Source organism: Schistocerca gregaria, chromosome 2 (assembly GCF_023897955.1).
Source record: "Schistocerca gregaria isolate iqSchGreg1 chromosome 2, iqSchGreg1.2, whole genome shotgun sequence".
Lineage (NCBI taxonomy): Eukaryota > Metazoa > Arthropoda > Insecta > Orthoptera > Acrididae > Schistocerca > Schistocerca gregaria.
The window spans coordinates 436,435,870-436,461,189 of NC_064921.1; the positions used below are offsets into that span (position 1 = coordinate 436,435,870).

General features: G+C 41.2%; 1 protein-coding gene across 1 annotated transcript in view; it reads right to left on the reverse strand.

The window, feature by feature from the left end:
• Window positions 1-887: 887 nt before the first annotated feature.
• Window positions 888-25,320, reverse strand: part of LOC126325127 (hemolymph lipopolysaccharide-binding protein-like) — a 75,223-nt gene continuing 50,790 nt past the window's right edge. The window contains exons 3-4 of the mRNA XM_049995147.1: window positions 5,726-5,980; window positions 888-1,281 (exon numbers count right to left, since the gene is read on the reverse strand). Of these exons, the coding sequence (XP_049851104.1) occupies window positions 1,124-1,281; window positions 5,726-5,980 (413 nt within the window). The 3' untranslated portion in view covers window positions 888-1,123. The remainder of the gene's footprint in view (window positions 1,282-5,725; window positions 5,981-25,320) is intronic.

Consider the following 25,320-nt stretch of genomic DNA (forward strand, 5'->3'; position numbering starts at 1 on the left):
CATATCCTGTCAGATGGAAGTGCGATTCATATGTCCAGAAAATCTTCCACAGCCAACCATTTTCCAATTCCATGTGATCAAGAAATTCTGAAGCAAAGGCCTCTCTTGCTGGTAGGTCAACAGGAAGCAACTTGTGCACATAGGTACTTTTGAATGGACAGCAAAGAAGGATGTTTCATAGGATTTTATGCACTGTGCTCACAGGTATGTCCAAATATTCATGCAATTCTCTGTGCACTATGTTTGCACACTACTGCTCATCTTCTCCTCCCCTGCTATGGCCACTGCTTTCATTGATGTTGAATCATTTCACTTCCTTCCACTACCAGGCTGCACACCAAAAGAACCCATCTTTTCGAATTTCCAAATCTTTTTCTCCAGACCCATGGCAGTCATTGGACCAAGGTCTTTTTTCAAACTCTTCAGTGTCCAGAACTTCTGCAGAGCAATGTGTGTGCACAGTCATCGTTCTTGTAATACAGCTTTACAAGCAGAGTGTTATCATGCATTGAGACAGTCATGGCAAATGTCGCAGATGCAAAAAGAGGGAAGGCCGTGTACTCAACATGTTTATACCAACTTAATTGGTCGTACACATGAGAGGTGTTATCATGAACATATTCTGACACATACAGTGCTATATATTGATCAATTTTCATACTATTTCTTTTCTTCTGCAATACGTTTTCCCCCTTCTCCGATAATATTCCATTGTAATTGGATGTCATTCTGACCAGTGGTGTTTTGAAAGTTTAACTTTAATTATAATCACCCTGTAGTTTTTGTTAGTGTAAGTGTTGATACATCCTAAACGCTCTTGTGCACAGTAGGATCAGTGGAAAATGATGAAAGAGTGAATGAATGAATGAATGAATGAGAATCAGAGTAAGTATATATTATTTTTAAATTATGCACCACTGTATTTTCAAAGAACATTAAATAACAGACTTTTAGTTTCACAAAAAGGAAATCCTTCATTACCAACTTTCACTTAGATAACAGAGTTGTATACATTTACATAAAAAACTCTTTTGGAAGTCTTTCACAATACAAAGGAATCATTATAATTCACAACAATTTTCTTTATTATATGCACATATTGGTACACATTTGTTACCATTCATTACAATTCACATTCACAGATAAATGGAGCCTTGGCACCACATGGATAATCATTTAATCTACCTTCATGGTCAACACTTCCACAGTCTTCATTATTCTGGTAATTGTCAGGCTGCCCACTACCCCATTTTGTGTAGCCTGTTGTATGAAGTGGTTCATCTGCAAGAGAAATTTTTTATATATAAAATAATGAACATCACAAACACTCAGTGCTTTCCTTTGATTAAAGTTTCAGTAACATGAGTATGTCATATAACAAAATATTCTGAATAATAAAATCAAACATGAAAATAACTGATATGGCACTGTGCACATCATGTTAAACAAGGTGTTAGAACTTGGCTAATATAGTTACTGTGTGTTTACTTTTAGTGGTGTTCAATATTCAGATAAGTTCATAATTGAGGACATCAATCCTACGTTCATGTCCCTTAAAATTTGGGAAGATAATTTTTCTTAAATATATCAAATTTTGTAGAGCTTCAATCCAAAATGGTAAGTTCACTGCCTGTATTGGAAGTTAATCTGGTTGTCTACGATCAGTTTTTGTAACACATAATAAAAATCTGAAAATAATACGGTCAGTATTACAAACAGAGCTGATCATTACTTCCATAAAATGAACCAAACAGTAATTCTAAGTTTGGAACATAAATTTGAATAAAAATGCACAGATATATGTGGAAAGTTTATTTTTCAAAGGGTAAAAAATTTAGCTGGAAATGCAAAAACAAATGAAGAAACAATGAAGTGTTAAAAGTTTGAGGTTGCTATTAATATTGTCTACAACATAATTAATATACCAAATGAATGCCAAGGGTTTCAATGTACTTCCCTGGAGCATGCCTGAAGTTACTTCTATTTCTGTCAATGACTCTCCATCCAAGATAACATACTGTGTCCTCCCTACAAAGAAATTCTTAATCTAGTTACAAATGACATCTGATATCTCATATGAGCATAGATATGTTAATAAATGTGAGTGTGATACTGGGTCAAATGTTGTTTGGAAGTCACAAAATACTGTGTGCATCTGACTGCCTTGCTTCATTGATTTCAGAATGTCATCTCAGAAGTATGCAAGTTGGGTATTCTGTGAGTGAAGGTTTTGGAATTATAGCTGGTTTGCATGAATGAGTCACTCTGTTTGAGATACCTCATTATGTTTGAGCTCAGAATACATGGATACTGTGAACCTGTAAAGTGTGCGTGACAAATTTTGAGCTGTCACTATGAACTGTTTGGATGTAAACCACTTGTAATAGTAAGACATGTTGTCTTGAGAAAGAAGCATTTCTGACTACAGCTGTTGTGTTAGTGGGTCAGTAGTGTTTTGGGCCTATATGACGTATGAAAAATGTTCATATTTTCTTTTATTCATATGTTAGTTTCAAAGAAATTTCAGGAAATGCATGCAACTTCTATAATAGAAAGTTACATTGAGGTAACAAAAGTCATGTTCTGTCTCCTAATATGATGCCAGACCTCCTTTTGCCCAATGTAGTGCAGCAACTTGACATGGCATGGACTCAAAAAGTCATTGGAAGTCCCCTGCAGAAATATTGAGCCATATTGCCTCTATAACAGCCCATTATTGCGAAATTGTTGCAGGTGCAAGATTTTGAGCATGAACTGACCTTTCACTTGTGTCCGATAATTATTAGATGGGATTCATGTCTGGCAATCTGGGTGGCCAAATTATTCTCCCAAATTGTCCAGAATGTTCTTCAAACCCATCACAAACAATTTTGGCCCAGTGACATGGAGCATTGTCATTTATAAAAATCCCATCATTGTTTGTGAATGTGAAGTCCATGAATATCTTCAAATGCACAATGTAGCTGAACACAAATGAGAACCCAGTGCATTCCATGTAAGCACAACACACACCATTATGGAGCCACCACTAGCTTGCACAGTGCCTTGATCACAACATGGGTCCATTGCTTCATGTGGTCTGCTTCAGACTTGAACCATGCCATCAGTTCTTACCAACTGAAATCAGGATTCATCTGATCAGGCTACAGCTTTCCAGTCATTTAGGTCCAACTGATATGGTCATGAGCCCAGGAGAGGTGCTGCAGGCAATGTCATGCTGTTAGCAAAGACGCTCATATTATTGTGTTGTTGGCATAGCACATTAAGGCCAAATTTCACCACACTGTCCTAACTGATACATTTGTCATACATCCCACATCGATTGTTGCTTGTCTTTTAGCACTGACAGCTTTATGCAAACACTGCTGCTCTCCATCATTAATTGGAGGCCATTGGCCACTGATCATCCACAGTGAGAGGTAAAGCCTGAAATTTGGTATCCTCAGCACACCCTTGACACTGTGGGTCTCAGAATATTGAATTACATAACAATTTCCAAAATTAAATGTCCCATGTGTCTAGCTCCTACTACCATTCCACATACAGAGTCTGTTGATTCCCAACGGGCAGGCATAATCATCTCAGAAACCTTTTCACCTGAATAATGTGAGAACAAATGTCATCTTTGCCAGTGCATTGTCATTTTATACTTTAATGTTCACAGTACTATGACCATTTGTATATTTGCATATCACCATGCCATGGCTTTTGTCAGATCAGTGTATTCTGAATATTTCAAGGAACTATTTTCATTTAGAACTCTAAACATGACTCAAGACTCTTTAAGTAACACTGCTATAAAGTAAACAAAGATTTACTAAATTAGTGATGGACTGCATGTGGAAAGTCATTCAGTCCTTCCCCATGCATGACTGGAATGAAAATAAATCTCTATTCCTGGCATAATAAAATGTACCCTCTGGCACTAATTGTACCATTACATGCAAAATATACAACATACAAGTATCCAGATATACAGGATGTTTATTTAATGTGCCCCATATTAGTGCAGTAGAAAGTACTGTTCAAAACTACAAATACTTGTTGAGAAATGGTCCACTATACTTGTGTCATAAATGGTTGGTTGTTCCAGATTGGTGAAGGCTGTGTTCTATTGATACTCATTGTTTACTAACTATGCTTGACTCTGCACTTAGTTCTCTGACTGTGATGATGCCAGATGCACTGCTCACATCTGCCTCCTACCTCAGCATTTGGTATCCATTGTCTTGAAGTTGTGCTTACATAAGACCATGATTAGTGGTTCTGTGGTGGGTAATAAGTGGGATTTGTATGCAACAAGATATTAAATTACGACAATAAAGAAGTATAGAGAGATACAGATCTTTAAGCAATCATGGAAGCTGGGCATCAGATTCCCTTTAGCAGCAATGTGTGGGCAGAAATGTGGTTGATGACTCTTAAATCTCTACACTTTACTGCACAAATTATCAGGTGCTATTTATGTCACCTGTGATATTGGGGAAGGTTACCCTGTGAAAAAGTTATGGTTGTGGTGCTTCACTGAGCTCAATGAAGCACCACCCCCTTCTCATCTATGATGTGCACAAATACAGGGTCATGCAACCCAAGCACTTGACTACATATGAGGGTAGATAGGTGTGTTCACATGAGCTCATGATTGTTTGAGATGGAGGTTTGAGAAATAATAATGAGTGATAAGTACAATGAGCACATCTTGTACTGTCAACATACTAATGGCTATCAAAAGACAGAGTAACACATAATTCAATGAGTATTTATTTCAAGGACTTTTTTGTTATTTTGATCATTACTGTCTCCTCTAAAGATATTGGACACATTAAAAAAGAAGACCTACATTGACATAAATTCTAGGCATGGTGTGGACACATTTTCACTCATGACATCCAAAAACAGTAAGTATCCAAACCAATAATGAAAGATTAAATCATCTGAAATGAAGAAATCAGTATTACTTATTTCTGTCTGACATGGTTTCAAATAAGATATTGCTTCAGAAAAGGAGAAACAGAACAAGAAAAGAGGGAAAGATGGGTAAAAAAGAAAGTAGGAAATGCAAGTTCCATTTCATTTTTCAACACTTTCCTGTTTACGCACTAGATACTTTTAGTAGTTGGAATCTTGGAGTTCCATTTGCATATTCATATAGTAGCTAATTAGCAGTTAATAGCATGACATTCTGATTGTAACTTGTATGTAATTCAGATTTATTAACTCTGTACTAATGCATTAACTTGATTTTAATTATTATAATAATCACATCTGTTCTTCATAAGCTATCGGGGATATATAATTTAAACCTTTTAATATGATACTGTTACACCACAATCACCAGATCAACAAGAAAACATTAGAAAGTATATTTTGTGGTGGTGCATAAGCAGATATCACCAAGATGTTTTCCCAAGTTACCTTTGTTTCTTTGTTACATACTTTTGCATTTTTATCATTATTTATTGGTATGACAACATATTTTTATCATTATTTATTGGTATGACATCCAAAGAAAGATTGAAGCTGTGTTTCTGACAGGGAAAAAGTGTGAGATCTCTTTTCTTTGCAGGCCATACCCTATCGTATGATATATTACAGCATGCATCTAAGGCAGATTGCCACAAAGGCTCATCCTCCTAAACCTCTAGCTACGTTGCCTGTTCTGCTGACAGCTATGATATTACACACAAACATATGAAAAAATGTATATATAAAAGTAGCAGATTACCAAATATTGTGATGTATTCTCCTTCTTTGTTTTCATCATGGAAACCAATAAACGCCCATGAATCAAGTTGTTTGTGTTTTGAAAACAACTGTTTGGCAATATTTGCTTCAGTATCTGAATTCAAAATAGCCAGATGTCCTCCTTCGGCAACACAGATCCTTCTTGCATCACTCCAGGTCTCCTTAGTGGTATGAAATTTGTAATAACCAACACCAGCAAAAAGCTCATATCCAGGACCAGGTTTTGGTGGTGGAACTGTTAAAATAAAAGTAATGCAAATTTATGTAATAGGGTTCTTATATCAGTAAGATTCTTTTGTTTCATGTTTCTTCATTTTTCATTTTATTGAATGAGCTGATTTTGTATCTTATTATAATCCAGTGAAACTCATCTCTGTCTTTTACTATGTCTCTGTTTTAGATAGTTTTATCCTAATTGTTTGAAAATAGTAATATCTACACTAAAAAAATATTAAATCCAAGTAATCATTTGTCGATCTTTAATTGATACAGAAATATTTTCAGCAGCTAATATAGGAGTTAGCATATAATTTTACAAACTACTTTTTGATGTGTCCAGCTTAATATGTTCATATTGATTCAAACTCATTTTGGCATCCTCATAAGGCTAGAGAGATGATTGTCACACATACTTAGTAGGTACAAGGTTTGAAGTAACACAGGATGTTAAAAATAGAAGCCAAGTATATTTCAGTGTTTGATTACTCTTTGCTGAATGAAATATTGTACATAACAAGTCGGTTTAAGGTATGCTAATTCTTGTCAAACCTGTGGATCTAAGTTGAAAGTGGCAGGAGAGCCAATCCTCTAGATGTTGTGTTATACTTGAAGAAGCCATTAAAACAAACCCCTGTATAGTTTCTGTTTTTTCTGTTAAGGATTTCCCAACAAGATACAATAAGTCAGACAGCTCATACAAAATTTGATGACATAGAGTACAAAAATTTCTATTCTCTAAAACACATGGGCATTACAGTTATCAGGCCAATGTACAATATTTTTATAGTATTACTGGCGTTCTACAGATCGGAGCATGGAATGTCAGATCCCTTAATCGGGTAGGTAGGTTAGAAAATTTAAAAAGGGAAATGGATAGGTTAAACTTAGATATAGTGGGAATTAGTGAAGTTCGGTGGCAGGAGGAACAAGACTTTTGGTCAGGTGAATACAGGGTTATAAATACAAAATCAAATAGGGGTAAGCTACTACAAACTGCATAGTGAACACATTATTGTGGAGAAGATAGAAACAAAGCCCATGCCTAGTACAGTAGTACAAGTTCATATGCCAACTAGCTCTGCAGATGATGAAGAAATTGATGAAATATATGATGAGATAAAAGAAATTATTCAGGTAGTGAAGGGAGACAAAAATTTAATAGTCATGGGTGACTGGAATTCATCAGTAGGAAAAGGGAGAGAAGGGAACATAGTGGGTGAATGTGGATTGGGGCTAAGAAATGAAAGAGGAAGCCGCCTGGTAGGATTTTGCACAGAGCATAACTTAATCATAGCTAACACTTGGTTCAAGAATCATAAAAGAAGGTTGTATACATGGAAGAATCCTGGAGATACTAAAAGGTATAAGATAGATTATATAATGGTAAGACAGAGATTTAGGAATCAGGTTTTAAATTGTAGGACATTTTCAGGGGCAGATGTGGGCTCTGACCACAATCTATTGGTTATGACCTGTAGATTAAAACTGAAGAAACTGCAAAAAGGTGGGAATTTAAGGACTTGGGATCTGGATAAGCTGGAAGAACCAGAGGTTGTACAGAGTTTCAAGGAGAGCATAGGGGAACAATTGACAGGAATGGGGGAAAGAAACACAGTAGAAGAAGAATGGGTAGCTCTGAGGGATGAAGTAGTGTAGGCAGCAGAGGATAAAGTAGGTAAAAAGACGAGGGCTGATAGAAATCCTTGGGTAACAGAAGAAATATTGGATTTAAATGATGAAAAGAGAAAATATAAAAATGCAGTAAATGAAGCAGGCAAAAAGGAATACAAACGTCTCAAAAATGAGATCGACAGCAAGTGCAAAATGGCTAAGCAGAGATGGCTAGAGGATAAATGTAAGGATGTAGAAGCTTATCTCACTAGGGTTAAGATAGATACTGCCTACAGGAAAATTAAAGGTACCTAAAGGGCGATGTACTTTAGGAGAATATTATGGAAATGGAAGAGGATGTAGATGAAGACGAAATGGGAAATACGATACTGTGTGTAGAGTTTGACAGAGCACTGAAAGACCTGAGTCGAAACAAGGCCCCGGGAGTAGACAACATTCCATTGGGACTACTGATGGCCTCGGGAGAGCCAGTCATGACAAAACTCTACCAGCTGGTGAGCAAGATGTATCAGACTGGCGAAATACCCTCAGACTTCAAGAAGAATATAATAATTCCAATCCCAAAGAAAGCAGGTGCTGACAGATGTGAAAATTACCGAACTATCCGTTTAATAAGTCACAGCTGCAAAATACTAATGCGAATTCTCTACAGACAAATGGAAAAACTGGTAGATGCAGACCTCGGGGAGGATCAGTTTGGATTCTGTAGAAATGTTGGAACACATGAGGCCATACTGACCTTACGACTTATCTTAGAAGAAAGATTAAGGAAAGGGAAACCTACGTTTCTAGCATTTCTAGACTTAGAGAAAGCTTTTGACAATGTTGACTGGAATACTCTCTTTCAAATTCTAAAGGTGGCAGGGGTAAAATACAGGGAGCGAAAGGCTATTTACAATTTGTACAGAAACCAGATGGCAGTCATAAGAGTCGAGGGGCATGCAAGGGAAGCAGTGGTTGGGAAAGGAGTGAGACAGGGTTGTAGCCTCTCCCCGATGTTATTCAATCTGTATATTGAGCAAGCAGTAAAGGAAACAAAAGAAAAATTTGGAGTAGATATTAAATTCATGGAGAAGAAATAAAAACTTTGAGGTTCGCTGATGACATTGTAATTCTGTCAGAGACAGCAAAGGACCTGGAAGAGCAGTTGAACGGAATGGACAGTGTCTTGAAAGGAGGATATAAGATGAACATCAACAAAAGCAAAACGAGGATAATGGAATGTAGTCAAATTAAATCGGGTGATGCTGAGGGAATTAGATTAGGAAATGAGACACTTTAAGTAGTAAAGAAGTTTTGCTATTTAGGAAGTAAAATAACTGATGATGGTCAAAGTAGAGAGGATATAAAATGTAGACTGTGAGCCTCCAAATTTTTCTCCCCCATACTGAGGTAAATTTAATGAATATGATTCTTTCAGAAATCTGATCCTCTGATTCCTTTTGTGAAGGTAAGAATTCACTGTTATAAAATGATATTATTATTGATTAAGATTCTGTAACTTACCAAACGAGAAAGTGTTGGTATGTTGATAGACACAACAAAAGACACACGAACACACACAGAAATTTCAAGCTTTCACAACCCAAGGTTGCTTTATGAGGAAAGAGGAAAGGAGAGGGAAAGACGAAAGGATGTGGGTTTTAAGGGAGAGGGTAAGGAGTCATTCCAATCCCGGGAGTGGAAAGACTTACCTTAGGGGGGAAAAAGGACAGGTCTTTTCACTATGGTATCCATCCATTGCCCTTGATTCTGTTTAATTTTGTTCTTAATTGGTTTAAGGAATACCAAGGATCATGGCACAATAGGATTATGCGAGAAAAAGAGTTAATGATTTCATCTTTCATTTAGGGCTGTACTGAGGCCATGGTGAGATAGGCCTCCACCAAGGGCACAGGCACAGAGGTGATGGAAAAAAAGATTTAAAAATTACTCAGGAGATACACATTTGTTCTCCTACACCTCCTATAAGTCATCTTCCTATCTTCTGCTTCTGAGAAGAAGCCTTTTCCTCAGTCTGAGATGTAAATGTACTTTTTTGTGACAGAGCCATTTCATCGAAGTAGCATAGCAAAAAAATTTCTCCCAAACAGGTATCACGTGGGTTATGTGTCAACAGTGTACATAGTTTGATAAAGCTGTCACCTACACAGCTAACTCATGTTCAACAGTGGAGTATTTACTGCTATTTCACTAGGTATTACAGGATATCAAAGGTTGGGGAGTAGAAGCAGAAACAGATATGCTATCTGAGAGAAGGCTTCTGATTTTTTTCCAGTTTCTGCTAACAAGGACTGGAGTGAAGGCATTTTTAAGCTGGGCTGGTTCAATGTATTTAATAAAAGAGTAAATAAAATGGGAAACAGATTTCAAATGTAACATACTATTTCATCTCACTTTAATTTACTGTAAAGGATGCCTTAGATGAGAGGTCTGTACCTTACTCTGCGAAATTCAAAATTAATGCAGATTTTGCTGATAGGAATACCACAACATAAATATTGATAAAGCTGAGCTAGGTAATGAAATACCATAGCAAAAATATTGATACTGCTGAACTAGTTAATGATATACCAGCTTCTAAATTCTAGTACAAAGAGCACATGAAACACAGATGTTTTGATAATTGTTTTTATAAGTATGGGATACGAGATGATTATTCAAATATAAAAATAGCTTTGAGGGTATTTATGATAATTCTAGTGATGGTAGCACACAGTTTCAGCAAATTAACTACTTAAGATCAAGATGGTAACTACTTAAGATCAAGGTTATCCTGTCAACAGAATACAGCAGAGCTGCTATATTTGACTTCAGTGCCATAATCAACACGCTTACTTTACTCAAAGCAAGGAAACAGAAAGCAACATTACATTAAAAACTCAGTTCTTGGAAAGTTATGAGTTATGAGTTTTGAACACTAAATTATAGCCTTTTTTCTATTAATTTGAATTAATAATTTATGCACATTAATAATTCCTGTGAAGCAAATAAAATCTATTCTTTGTTATTTATCACACTGCAATTCTGAAGCTGCCATAAGAAATAAGATATAGATTTGTTTTCCTTTCAACTTTTTAAGAAATTTTATATGATTTGTAATATTTACTGCAATGAAACATTATTTACCATGTGTAATATTTTTCACTTATATAGATCATTTAAGTAACATTTTTCAATAATGCTACATTTTTACAGACCTTGCCTTACAAATTACAAAATTTGGTAAAAAATTATAGAAATTTTCAGAAAAACGGTTGGGGGGGGGGGGGGGGGGGGGGGGGAGAACACGGGTAGCTTTGGCAGTCCTGCCAAGCATGCTAGATCGCCTTGGTACAGCCCTGCTTTCATTATCTGGACAGACACTATTGTTGATTTTCTGTCAGATTGTTCTTGAAGGACACAGTGCAACAGCCATTGGCAGTTGGTTTTTAGACCCAACGACCTGTAATGAATTAGATGTACAATGATTTATCTGACCATAATGATCAAATATTAACAGTAAAATATATTGACCAGTTAGCTACAGACAGTAAGAGAAATACTCTATCACCAAATCATAAACAATTATTCAATTGTGGAGTTTAGAGAGAAATTACAGGAAGACCCTTGGGAAGAGTTTTACAAAGTAAGTGGTATACCTGGAAAATTTAACACCTTAACATATCTGTACAGCAATTTGAGTTTTATTTTCCCCTGATAATGAACAGAAGGAGGGATAAAGGAGGGATCATTTCTGAATAAGTATGTTGTCCCAAGATCAGAGAGCTCATCTTAATCCAGTAACCAACTGCAGTCAAGGGTTGAAACTCCACTGCCACACAGGCCATTTGAGTCCTTCCACCTCCTATTAGTTTACTGGAAATCCAGACATGGGAACTTGCTGTCTAACATATCCCCCAGTTCACACCCTCCTGGACTTAGGCTCCATTAACAACCAAACTTCCTTTTTTCAGTAATTTACATTCATTACTTATTCAATTAATGTATTTTTATTTTCATGTTCATCTCTCTCTCTCTCTCTCTCTTTTTATTAATGGTCTTCTCCCTCTTTTTCCCTTTTTCATGTGCTTCTTAATTGATTTATTCATCCTACATTTCATTTCCCTTCCTCTTTAATCCACATTTATTTTTCACCATGTCCCATCTCTCATCTCTAAAAAAGGTGCTTATGGATGTACAGTCTCTGGCCTCCTACTCTCTCTCCCGGATTTCTTACTATTTATTTTTGCCCCTCAACCTTGAGTCACAGTGTGCCATTCCACCCCCACCCCTCCCATCCCCCACCTACACCTTCCACCACCTCTCTCAACCCATTCCCAACCATTCCATGCATTCACTAATGAACTCCACTTTCCTCCTAGAAGAAAGAATATTTAAGCTTCATAAAGCAGGATCAGTGTTTTCTACTTGAAGTTTTTCTTTCGAAAACACAAGAAATTACACCTCCTGAAAGTAAGTGATGCCAACATCCTTGCCACAGTGGTCACACTGGTTCCCATCAAATCAGTGAAAATAAGCGTTGTCTTGCTGGGCTAGCTCTTGGATGTTTGACCATCCGGTCTGCCAAGAACTGTTGGCAAGTGGGGTGCACTCGGCACTTGTGAGGCAAATTGAGGAGCTACTTGACTGAGAAGTAGCAGCTCCATTCTCCTAAACTGACATACATGCAGGACAGCAGTGTGCTGACCACATGACCCTCCGCATTAAGTGACAACTGTGGGTTGAGGATGACACAGGGCCTGGACGGTACCATTAGGCCTTCCTAGGCCTGTCCAAACACAGTTTAGTTTAGTTTAGAAAGTAAGTGATGGCCAGCCACTCTCTTTGAAATAACAAATTGTTTAACTAACCATGAGTATAATATAATGGTAGCATATAATGGCAAAAAATATATTCCCCAACTAGGTTTAATCATAAAAGAAAAATGCTAACAGTTTTCAACCATAAAAATTATAGACATAGCTTCATCTATCTAAAGTAGGTAGTGGTATATGGAAGATGATACCAAATCATTAGCCAAACTGCAATGACGCTTTACAACCAACATCTGTGATGACATTTGTATAATCCTGGTTAAATGATCCTATGAAGTACTCAAAACCATCTATGAGCAAATAGTAAAAACAAGCTGCAAATTCCACCTGCAGGCTTCACTCTACCAGTATCTAGCATTTATTAAGTTGGATTATATCTAATATACTACACTTGCATACATATAAAACTAAGAGATTGTCATCTGTTTGGAACATCTTATAATAATATTAATAATAAGATACTTTATGTAGGAACTAACATACTTATATTTACGGTTCTAGGCGCGCAGTCCAGAACCCTGCGATCGCTACGGTCGCAGGTTCGAATCCTGCCTCGGGCATGGATGTGTGTGATGTCCTTAGGTTAGTTAGGTTTAAGTAGTTCTAAGTTCTAGGGGACTAATGACCACAGCAGTTGAGTCCCATAGTGCTCAGAGCCATTTGAACCATTTTGAACTTATATTTAATTTTGCTTTGTATGACTGCTGCAAAAATTTTGGAAATAACAATGGACACATTTTTTGACCAAATTAATTGCCAAGATGTATTTATACTGGCTATCCCAATATATAGTATTGATTGTGTGACCTGGTTCCATGACTGAAAAAAGTGATACATTATTCACAACAAATTTAGCAAGGAATAAATACATTGAGAAGCTATACCTAGGATGCTCATTTCTTTGAATGGTTTCATGATGATGCTCTTAAATTCACATCACAAATGAGACTTATTACATACCTTAGAGCTGACAATCACAGAGCAGGACAAATTTGGAATCAAATAACAGAATGCTCTTTTAATGTAATAGGATACATAAAAAATATACTCACAAAGCGGTGTCAGAACACATACATATAAAAGAAGATTGTATTTTTTATATGTGCATGTTCTACTGCCACTTGGTAAGTAGATTTTTTTATCGATCCATTCACATTATAATACTCCTTTTTGTTGGATACCGGAATGGGAAGCGCTGGGAGGGTGGATTGGGCAGGTCTTGCTACTGGGCCTTCCACATGGATATGATCCCTGTGGCAAAGGGGTTGGATTTGGAGTGGCATAGGGATGGACTAGGATATTGTGAAAGTTGGGTAGATGATGGAACACCACTTTAGGAGGGGTGGGAAGAATCTTGGGTAGGATGTCCCTCACATCAGGGCACGAGCAAAGCCCTGACAAAGGATGTGGTTCAGCTGTTCCAGTCTGGTGTGATATTGTGTAACAAAGGAGGCACTCCTTTGTAGTTGGTTCTTGGGTGTTGTTGGAGGATTGGGGATGTGTGCAGAAGTGTGGGGAAGAGCAGCACATTTTGTGTTATTGAGAAATAGTGTAGAGAGTGTCATGCACATTATAGAGGAGCTGGAGGTGGACATCATTAAAACAAAGGCGGGATCTTCTTACAAAATTTCAATCATGAACTTTCTCATCCGAATACAAAACTATTTTGCTGATGCCAGCCTACATAGGGAGAAATGATCATAGTAAAATAAAGGAAATCAGAGCTTGCACAGAAAGATACATGTGTGTGTGTGTGTGTGTGTGTGTGTGTGTGTGTGTGTGTGTGTGCATGCTATTTGAGCATAATAATAGTGAATTATTGTGGAAATGCTTCGACGAACCCTTTCCCAGGCACTTAAGTGTGATTTGCAAAGTAACCATGTGGATGTAGATGTAGACACACATAGAAATACCATGGGAGATCTGTTTGCAGACTAGATCTGAGGATAGCGTCTGTCTGTGAAGGCTCTGGTGAAACCTCCAGTATACTGGCTAACAGAGTTATTATCACTGTATATATGCCATCCCCAAATGGCCAGACTGTAAGTGAGGCTGTCATCCCTTCAACACCCAAAAATCCTTCTCATACAACCTGGCCACACAGGAATGGTGCATGTACAGTGACAAGAACCCCTTTCCCAGTATACTGAAGGTCTTACCATGGCCTTCAAAAACAGGCACTACCCCTTGACCTAGTACGCAAACAGTTCTTCCATGCCTTTTCCCCACACACCCCAATCCTTTCACCATTCCCAAGATACAGGCACAAAGTAGTTCCCCCTTCATCACACAATAACATGCTGCACTGGAACAACTGAACCACATTCTTTTTCAGGGCTTTGATTACTAATCATCACACGCTAAATTAGGGACATCCTACTTAAGTTCCTTCCTACTCTTCCTGCAGTGGTGCACTCTCTCCCACTCAACCTCCACATCATCTTAGTCCATTGTTATGCTACTCTCAGTCCCAGCCCTTTTGCCACAGGGATCATATTCCTGTGGCAGAACCAATTGCACAACCTGCCCAGTCCACTCACCCAGCTATTCAGATTCCAGTCCTGTCACAGGCATGTCCTACCCCATCAGGGTCCAGGCGACCTATGAAAGCAGCTATGTCATGTACCAGTTCTGCATCAATCATTTACCAACTTTTTATACTGGTATGACTACCAACCAGCTGTCCACCAGGGTGAATAGCCATTGCCAAACTGTGTCCCAGAGCATAGTAGACCACCCTGTTCCACAACATACAGATGAATATAACATGGTTGAGTTCAATGACTGTTCCGCAACCTAGGCCATGTGGATCCTCTCCTCCACCAGCAGATTTTCTGAACTGTGCAGATGAGAGTTATTCTGACAAACATTCTCTGCTCCCGAAATTACCATGAGCTCAACCTACAGTAACCTACTGTCTCCATATCCTCCACCAAACAGCTTCCACACCCTCTGTCATATCACCTTGTCGCTATTCATGTCCTCTCACCTTCATTTAGTGCTGCCCTCTGCCAATGCTCCTGCCTATCTTTCCTCTCCCTGGTCCTCCTTTTTCACTTTCTCTCTTTTCAACCCTCACAACCCACAGCTTCTCAGCACAGCACCTGGGGGCATCGTTCTCATTCCTCCATTTAGTCCCTGCATGCTCCTCCAGACAGCATTCTGCTCTCCCTGCTCCTTTATGCTGGTTAAATTCACATGACAGATGCATTCCAGTCTGATCTGCTGGAGATGGTGGAAGATGGTGAACATGTGTGCTTGAGGTGGACTTGCTTATGAGAATGAATGTGTGTGCATGTGTGTGTGTGTGTGTGTGTGTGTGTGTGTGTGTGTGTGTGTGTGTGTGTGTGTGTGTGTACATTTGTTTTCTTTCCTAAAGGAGGCTTTTATCAAAAGCTAAATGTGTAACAGTCTTTTTGTTGTGTCTGTCTGCCACTCATTGTGTCATCTTCACAGTGAGCAGTAATCTATCTTTTTCCTTATATTGCTGCAATTAATGGATGTGTGTCATAAGACAATAAAATTCTGATTCTGATTTTTTTCAATACTTCCTTTTTTTGAGGTTAGTATAACTTCCAAGTTCATTTAGATAGCTTTTAGCATTAGAATTGTTTATTTATATCCCACTGTTTTACTTTAAACATTTTCCTATCTTCCTAAACTGATTTTCTAATATATTTATTAAAGTCTCTGTCTGGGAACAATATATGTTTTGTTTTTAAAAAATTAACAGTTCAGAAATGGTAAAAATCATCTTAAGACAACAAAAAATTACCATTTCCACACAAGTAAATAAGAATTACTGTACACCTGCAGTACTTCCAGCAAACCTTGGTGTTTGTCGGATGAGATTCATGATGTTGTATACTGTGGATACAACTTGTTACATTCAGTTATTCCAATCTGTAGTTTGATCAATGCTATTTCTATTTAGTACCTACACTCTGATAATGAGACATTTTGATGTGCTCTCTTTTCATGGCACATTTTAATTAAATTGCTGTCACCATTTGTTCAGCTCTTTTCTGTTACATAACATTCTATGTAGCTATCTTTTGAGGGTGCTGGTAACTACAGTTTCCAGGCTGTCAGCAGTTGTGAAAACTGAGATGTCCACATTTTCAGTCTGAACATAGCCTTTGCCTAAGGTTTGAGTAACAGAAAATAAAATAAAGTTAATATTTTATACATATAAAATATTCTCTGAAACTATGTCATACCACCATTATCCATTGAAATCCTCTAATTCAATATCTCCCACTACAATTTCTTCTACTCTACTGCACCATAAATCATCACACCTGTATACTGATTAGATTTTATACATTTTACTAATCAGTCCCTCCAAATGTAATGTGTTTTGTGGGAGAAATTATTCAGATAGTTAACCCTCAAGTAGGCACACTGTTTTTCATAACATGGCAGGCACATGGCGTAATTTATACACATGTAAGGGACAGCTGTCTTTATGTTAGCAAGGTAAACATAGGTAAGTTTAATAAAACAACAATAAACTAAACTGACATTATATGGGCTAAAGCATTCTTTAATTAAACAACAATAAAATTAACTTCCATTACATCACTCTGTTGCCAGGTGTTACTCCACACTAATGTCCCACTTGAAGAATTAAACAATGCAGTTACATGAGATCCCAGCCAATCATTTATCCAATTACTAATTATTTCATAGATAACTGCATCATCATAGGATTGTGCTGCTAGTTTGTAAGCTGGCTCAGTTTCTTGCATGAACCACAAATTTTTTGTCAACCAGCTCGCTGTCTATTTTATACTTCTGTTTCTCACCTACATGCGTAACAACACAATTTGTCACTGTGTTAGCTGAAGCAATAATGAAGGTGTGGCGCCGAAGAGGTTGACACCAGTATCAATCTGAGCATCATCTTTGAACTAAGCAAAACATTATCTTTGTGTAATTCTGCCATTCAATTCTTTGTAAGCCTTACTTGTGTAAAGAGTTGAATAAATGAACTTCTGATTATAAGGTGTTTTTTGCTAAATCTCACCCGAGTGCCCACCCCCACTGGAGACCCCGAGTTGTAACATCTTCCATTTTCGCCATTTTACTGTGTCCGCGGCCTCCGTGTCAGTTATTTCCTCGTGCATTACATAAACACAACATTCGAACAATGGCTTCAGCTCAACGACTAACGCACGATTTTGTGATCGACATGCATTGAGTTGCGGGCGATGTACACCTGCCAGGACTGTAACACAATGCCTCTCACTCATCGATTATGCTGATTTCGCCGGACATTTTTGTGCCTGCAACAATAAGTAAGGTTAGGAGTGTGTATGACTCCAGCTTTCAGATGCCTTTGATCCCGCCACATGCGCCCTCCCTCATCGATGGTGCAGTTACCTCTTACGGATCTCTGTGCACTGCAGGATCAATGCCGATTTCTGCAAATGCTTCGTTGAATAACCTACCACCATCAGGACAATGGTTTGTCATGCCAAAATCCATGCAGTACCATGCGGATTCCTGCCACGTGGCTGGAACTGCTTTGTTTACAGGTCAACCTGCTCAGCATCTGACCATGCCCGCACCTGTCTCAGTTCAGCATAAGCACGTGCCTTCCTGCTTCAATACCTCAGCCTGCAACAGGAACAATAACTTGTTATCTGTGCCCGACCTCCATCTCTGTCCTACTGCTACGCCTCAGTGTTTTGTGCCACAACATTCACCTTATCCGCACACCGTTTTGAGTAAAGTGACTCTGAACAGTGAACATTCACACATTTCACCCTACGTTTGGCATTATATTCCTCACTGTCCTTCTGGACAGCCCGCACCTCTGCAGCCTCCCTGCAACACAGGTGGCTCCAACTCTGATCACACGCTGTGTTTTCCATGGACTGACACGCGTTTTCAAACTTTGAACTTTTTCTCACCTGTCACTCCCGCACCAGCTCCAGTAAAGCTTCCGGTCCCGTTCTCAGCACATCTTGGTGCCTCATCCGCATTGGTCTTCCGCAACACGTCAATCCAAACACACCTGCAATGTGTCGAACTTCCACAACCGCAATTGACAGATTATGGTGTCTCACCCACGTCGGCCTTCCGCGTCGTGATGGATCGCGCTCAACCACAATGCTTCACCTTCACGCTGCCACCCAACTAGCCAGGTCGCCACATACCCTGGAGACACACTCTCCTGGAATACTTCAGCAACAACATCTCGTGTCAGGCAGTGCCCAGACGAATTCAACTCATCCTGTTCATCTGAAAATTCTACAACATTAACCAAAGCTGCTGCCGTTCAATACCGAAAGGGCAACAAACTGGTTCAAAATTGTGGACAAAGTATTTGACCATTTCAAATTCGACGAGGCAACCAGATCTCTGTGCCTTATCACCCACCTGCACTGCTAAGGTCATCAGTCCCCTAAAACTTAGAACTAACTAACCTAAGAACACCACATAAATCCATGCCGGAGGCACGATTCGAACCTGTGACCATAGCAGTCGTGCGGTTCCAGACTGTAGTGCCTAGAACCACTTGCCCACCCTGGCCAGCACACTCTAGCCAAAAAGACAGTTCTACGTTGGCTCACATGATCAACTGAGACAGCAATATGGCAACTGCTCCACGTTGAGCAACTAGGCAATGACAAACCTTCACAACTTTGGAGACAGCAATGGGCCCTGGTCAGCAACAATCTACTCTCTGACACAACTCTCCTCGCCATCTAGACAGATAAACAACCTCCCACATCCGCTTTGCTCTGGCTCAGAGGTCTCCCAAACCTGTCGAGCAACGAATGACAATTGCTGACAAACAGTGCATGATGCATCACTGCTCTATTTCGCCAGCCACTGCCTACCTGGCAAGTCTCAGGTTCTGGCTCCTTGTCCTGCAGCTGGATGCGGCCGGGGCCACACTGCACCAACTGTTCCACTCGCTCCGGGACGCAGCATATAAACAGCTGGGATGTCACTGGCTTTGTCCTCGGTCATGCCTCCTCCTGCAACTGAACCGGCTGCAGCCACTGAACCTCAGCCACTGTCTGTGGCAACGAACTTTCCACAGGAAATTCAGCTGCACAACCCATACTGTTACCTCAACACATGGTTTGGTGAGGCGGCATGGAACTGCAGACCACCCTGCTGCTTCCCCAATGCAAATCGCAGATAGTTCTGGGTGCCACCTCCTGCACACAACATGACAGGCACCTCAAAGTGCTCCATTCTGTCCGGGAACAATCGGATGATTATGGACGACTTTATATTAAAGATATTTCGTTGGGATACTTTTTTGTAGTGGACACAGGTGCAGATGTTTCGCTGCAGCCTACATCCTTGTTGAACATCCGCCCTCATCACACTTCACTGCAAGCTGTGAATTTTACTGAACTACAATGCTCAGGTTCAACCTCCCACATCGCCTCACTCTTCGCAAACTGCAAACTCAAGTGGACTTCTTTAGAGTTCAATATTGAGGAACCTATACTAAGCATTGACTTCTTGCGACACCACAAACTTTCACTGGACCTAGTGCGAAACACCATATTTCATCACACGTCCAAAACTCACTCCCCCTGTGCACCATAGAGCAAACCCCCCCATGACACGTCGGTCCGGGCTCATCTCAGCCATACATGCTCGGCTCTTTTGACGACGTTACAAGAAACAATGCACAAGTGCCTTGACGAGCTTGAAAACGTTGCTCGCCTATGCAACGAAAACTTCGAGCTCTCCCTCCTGCTCCAACAAACTCTCTCCACCTACCTTACACAGCAAAGGAATTACAGACACTGCAGCAAGGACAAAGCGAGATCAGTAAGTGTGCCAAATCTGCTTGTAGTCCCAGCAATCGAGCCTCTGTGTGCTTACCTCCCGCTACCCCTCGCAATTGTGCTATCAAGTATACCATAACGTGTACTGACAGTTCCACAGGACCACACCCACCTAACATGGCAGCATTTGACACTTGGCCGGACATGAGTGAACATGCGCGACGAGTGTCACATGTTACAGTGCTGACAGCTCCTACCCTTTCCATCGGGGACAGCACCTCAAACTATGAAACATCGGCTCCTGCGCGCCACCGTGCGACTGCCACTGACAACACAAACAGTGCACTCGTGCCTACCGCTTCGCCTGTGACCGTGCTGCCACAGGCCGCGCCCTCGGACTATGGACTCACTAACGCTTCACGAGCTCTACCGAGCTCACCCGACCACGATGCCACCGCTTCGGGCCAGCGGCCATCTTGTCACGTTGACACCTGGGACACTTCGCCACCTCAGCTCCCGTTGGATCTGCCGAGTGGCTCCGAACACCACAACCTCGCATCGCCTACCCCGCCCCCCCTCACATTGTAAACAAACCACCTCCCGTGCCGCCAGCAACATTTTCGTCATCACCAACGGAACAGTGCACAAGCTTCGCCTCACGCCAGGCCCCCCCATTTCCACTAAACCACATCGACTTTGTCCCGAGAGCCTACCCGATCTTAAAAAGCAGATTTCTGAACTTCTAAGCTCCGGCATCATCGAAACCTCTGCCAGCAACTAGTCTCCACCCATTCATCAGACACCCAAGAAAGACGGGTCCTGTCGCATGTGCTGAGACTACCATCGACCTACTCCATTGCTGACTTTACCAGTTCCCTCGCAGGTACGACCACGTTCTCCGTCATTGACTGCAAACGGGCCCACCACCAGATCCCAATGGCTCCTGAAGACATCGAGAAGACAGCAATCACCACCCCAATCGGGTTATTTCAGTTTTGATTCATGCCCTTCGATCTGAAAAACGCAACCCAGACCTTGCAAGGCTACATCAACAAAGTGCTATTCGGACTAAAATTCTGCTTTGCATATCTTGATGACATTCTTGTGTTCAGCTCCTCCATCGAGGACTACATTCGACATGTGCAAACTGTTATGGACACTCTCGCGGCAGCAGTCATTGAGACCAACCAGGACAAATTGCAGCTACATCAACCCACTGTCACATTCCTTGGTTTTTGGGTTTCTGCTGACGGAATTCACCGCCCCCTGAGAAAGTACAAACAATACTGAACTTCCCCAGAACTTCGTCATTCAAAGAACTCTGGCGCTTTCTGGGGACGGTTAATTATTATCAACATCATCTACCTCGGGCTGCGGAGATTCGGGCTCCACTGACAGACGCCTTGGCAGTCACCAACACTTCTGGATCTAGGCCCGTTCAATGGACCCCTGCTATGACTGATTCTTTCACTGCTCTCAAAAAACTTCTTGCCAAGGCCTGCACCATCGTGCATCCTGATCCCAATGCACAGCTTTTGATCACCACAGACGCAAGCGATACTGCCATTGGCGCTGTCCTTAGCCAGACAGTTGACACCCAAACTTTGACTCTGCAGTTCTTCTCGCGCAAGCTCACCAATGCACAACAGAAATATTCCGTGTTTGACATGGAGTTGCTCGCCATCTACAAAGCTATCAAGCATTTTAAGATCGATGTTGAGGGACGCCCTTTCTATGTTTTAACAGACCACAAATCCCTGGCTGTGGCCATATCAAACCCGTCAGCTGACCCGTCTCCTCGCCGTTTCAGATACATGGTCTTCATACCTCAGTTCACCACTGATGTCAGACACATAAAAGGTGCTGACAATATAGTCCTTTCATGGTTCGGCACCGTTCATTTGCTGTTAGACCTTTCTGAACTACCTATCCATCAACCCGCTGATGAGGATACACAAAACCTGAATTCAGACACTACCTGTTCAATACACTTCATAAGCACCACCTTCCCTGGAATTTCTGGTGAGATTTGGTGCGACGACAGTACAGGCACATTTCAATCCCTCATCCCAACCACGCTCCGTCAAGCTGTCTTCAACGCACTGCATAATTTAGCCCACCCCGGTGTTCGTACGTCCATCTGCCTCGTAGAGGAGTGCTTTGTGTGAAGAAATGTCAACAAGTACTGCCAGCAATGGGCACGCTCCTGCATCGTGTGCCAATGCTGCAAAGTACACAAGCACACTTCAGCCCCCTCGGCGTCTTTACGATCCCTCCTGGGCGTTTCCAGCATATTCACATTCACAATGTCGATCCTCTCCCCCCCCTCCCCCCCCCCCCCCCTAACAACTTTCGTTATGTTCTCTCATCTATCGACCGAACAACTCGCTGGGTAGAGGCTGTCCCCCTCCCCAATATCATGGCAGAAACTGTTGCTCAAGCTTTCGTCGAGTCATGGATATCGCATTTCGGATGTCCAGCTATCATCATGACTGACTAGGGCAGACAATTAGAGTCAGCCCTGTTCAATGAGATTTGTAACATTTGCGGCATCTGGCGCATCCATACCACAGCATTTCACCTGCAAAGTAACTGGCTAGTTGAACACTGGCACCGCACTTTCAAGGCGACTCTTTGATGCCATGACTCTCTTTGTACGGAGGCCCTTCCCCTTGTGCTACTCGGCATTCATGCGATCTATAAGGAAGAGACCTCAAAAGCACATTACCAAGTTCGTATACGGCCCAAACATTGTTCTCCCTGGCGAACTTTTGAGCCCTTCCGCTTCTCTCCCTCAGTCTGACTTGCCTTCCTTCATGGACCATGTCAGATGCCAGTTCATTGACTTCCACATCCCTCCGCCCGCCAGCCATTCACACCCTAAGGTTCATGTCCCGAAATCTCTGAACAATTGCGAGTACATCTACATCTTCATCTACATGACTACTGTGCAATTCACACTTAAGTGCTTGGCAGAGGGTTCATCGAACCTTAATCATACTATCTCTCATCTATTCCGCTCCCGAACAGCACGCGGGAAAAACGAACACCTAAACGTTTCTGTTCAAGCTCTGATTTCTCTTATTTTATTTCGATGATCATTCCTACCTATGTAGGTTGGGCTCAACAAAATATTTTTAATGACTTCCATTCCAATTCGCGTATCACGTCTGCCACACTCTCTCCCCTGTTGCGTGATAATACAAAACGAGCTGCCCGTTTTTGCACCCTTTCGAAGTCCTCCATTAATCCCACATGGTAAGCACCCCACACCACACAGCAATATACTAACAGAGGACGAACGAGTGTAGTGTAAGCTGTCTCTTTAGTGGACTCGTTGCATCTTCTAAGTGTCCTGCCAATGAAACGCAACCTTTGGCTCGTCTTCCTCACAATATTATCTATGTGGTCTTTCCAACTGAAGTTGTTCGTAATTTTAACACCCAGGTACTTAGTTGAATTGACAGCCTTGAGAATTGTACTATTTATTGAGTAATCGAATCCCAATGGATTCATGCTCTTAGATGACACTGTCCGGGCTCCCCTCCAACCCCCATATACCAGCCCGTACTGAGTTCTCCAGCGCTCACCCAACACCTATGACATCCAGATGAAAGATACAGCTGTTACAGTCTCTCTCAACAGACTTAAGCCTGCTCATATCAAGACAGCTTCTACCCCTCCCCCCCCCCCCCCCCCCCTCAGGCCACGACCACGCCACTCACTGTTGTGTCTCACGGCGCTCCGACCACTCCCTCCATGTCGGACTTACACACTCAATCAAGTGACTTCCAGTTCCAATTATCAAGCTCTTCTCCAACCTCGCCCTCTACTCTGCTCTCATGCACTCTATCGAGTGATGACATGCTCTCCATGACAAGCTTACCTACTATCACGCCCTCTCCAGTCTCTTTGACCTCTCGCCTGTCACCTGCCTCACCCTGTCGAGGTTTCTCACAACCCCCCCCCCCCCTAATCTGGAATGTTTGAATGTCCCCTCGCTTGAGGAGTTTGTGCCTGTCCCTCTGGACATAATCCATGACATCTCTATAATACTATGCAATGACACACTGTTCGTCGTGTGTTTCCCTGCATCCGGTGCTCATCTCGTGACACAACCTCCGCCATTCCCTGCCACCTGGTGAAATGTGTTCCCCTCCCACCCGACTTCAACCTGGACATACTTGGAGTGTTCTCACCACGCCCACCGGAGACATCATCATCTTCACTCCATTCCACCCACAAACCGCCGGCCTAGCTGTCGCCGCACGACCAGCACGCCTGGTATGATGCCTGTCTTGCTTCCACAACTTCCAGGTTTGGGGGCCGAACCTTCCTTCATGTCTTCTACCCACACAGCTCCCTGACGACACTGTCAAGTTGACCATGATCCCCCCGGGTGGGGGGGGGGGGGGGGGGGGAAGTATGTGGTGCCGATGAGGTCGACACCAGTATCGATCTGAGCATCATCTTTGAAGTAAGCAAAACATTATCTTTGTGTAGTTTTGCCATTCACTTCTTTGTAAGCCTTACTTGTGTAAAGAGGTGAATAGATGAACTCCTGATTATCAGTGGTGTAGCGTGGTTGTAAATGTTGGGGAGACTCTACATTTATTATAGGCAGACAATAATTTAAACAAATGAAACAAAATGCATCAAATAAGACAACAACTATACTACTACCACCACTACCGCCGCCACTAATAATAATAATAACTACCCACACAGCTCCCCGACGACATAGTCTAGTTGACCATGATCCCACGGACCACCTCTGACCACTTCTACAACCCTTTAGATCACATAACATCAACAGATATGAAGAAAGTAAATTGGAAAAAGAAAACACTACATGGCAAGCACCCGTATCATCTAGCACAGCCACACATCGATCAAGACGCATCCAACACATGGCTAAGAAAATGCAACATATACAGTGAGACGGAAGGATTCATGATTGCAATACAGGATCAAACAATAAACAACGGATATTACAGCAAGCATATTATTAAAGATCCCAATACCACAAGAGATAAATGCAGACTTTGCAAACAACAAATAGAAACAGTAGATCACATCACAAGCGGATGTACAATACTAGCAAATATGGAATACCCCAGAAGACATAACAATGTAGCAAAAAT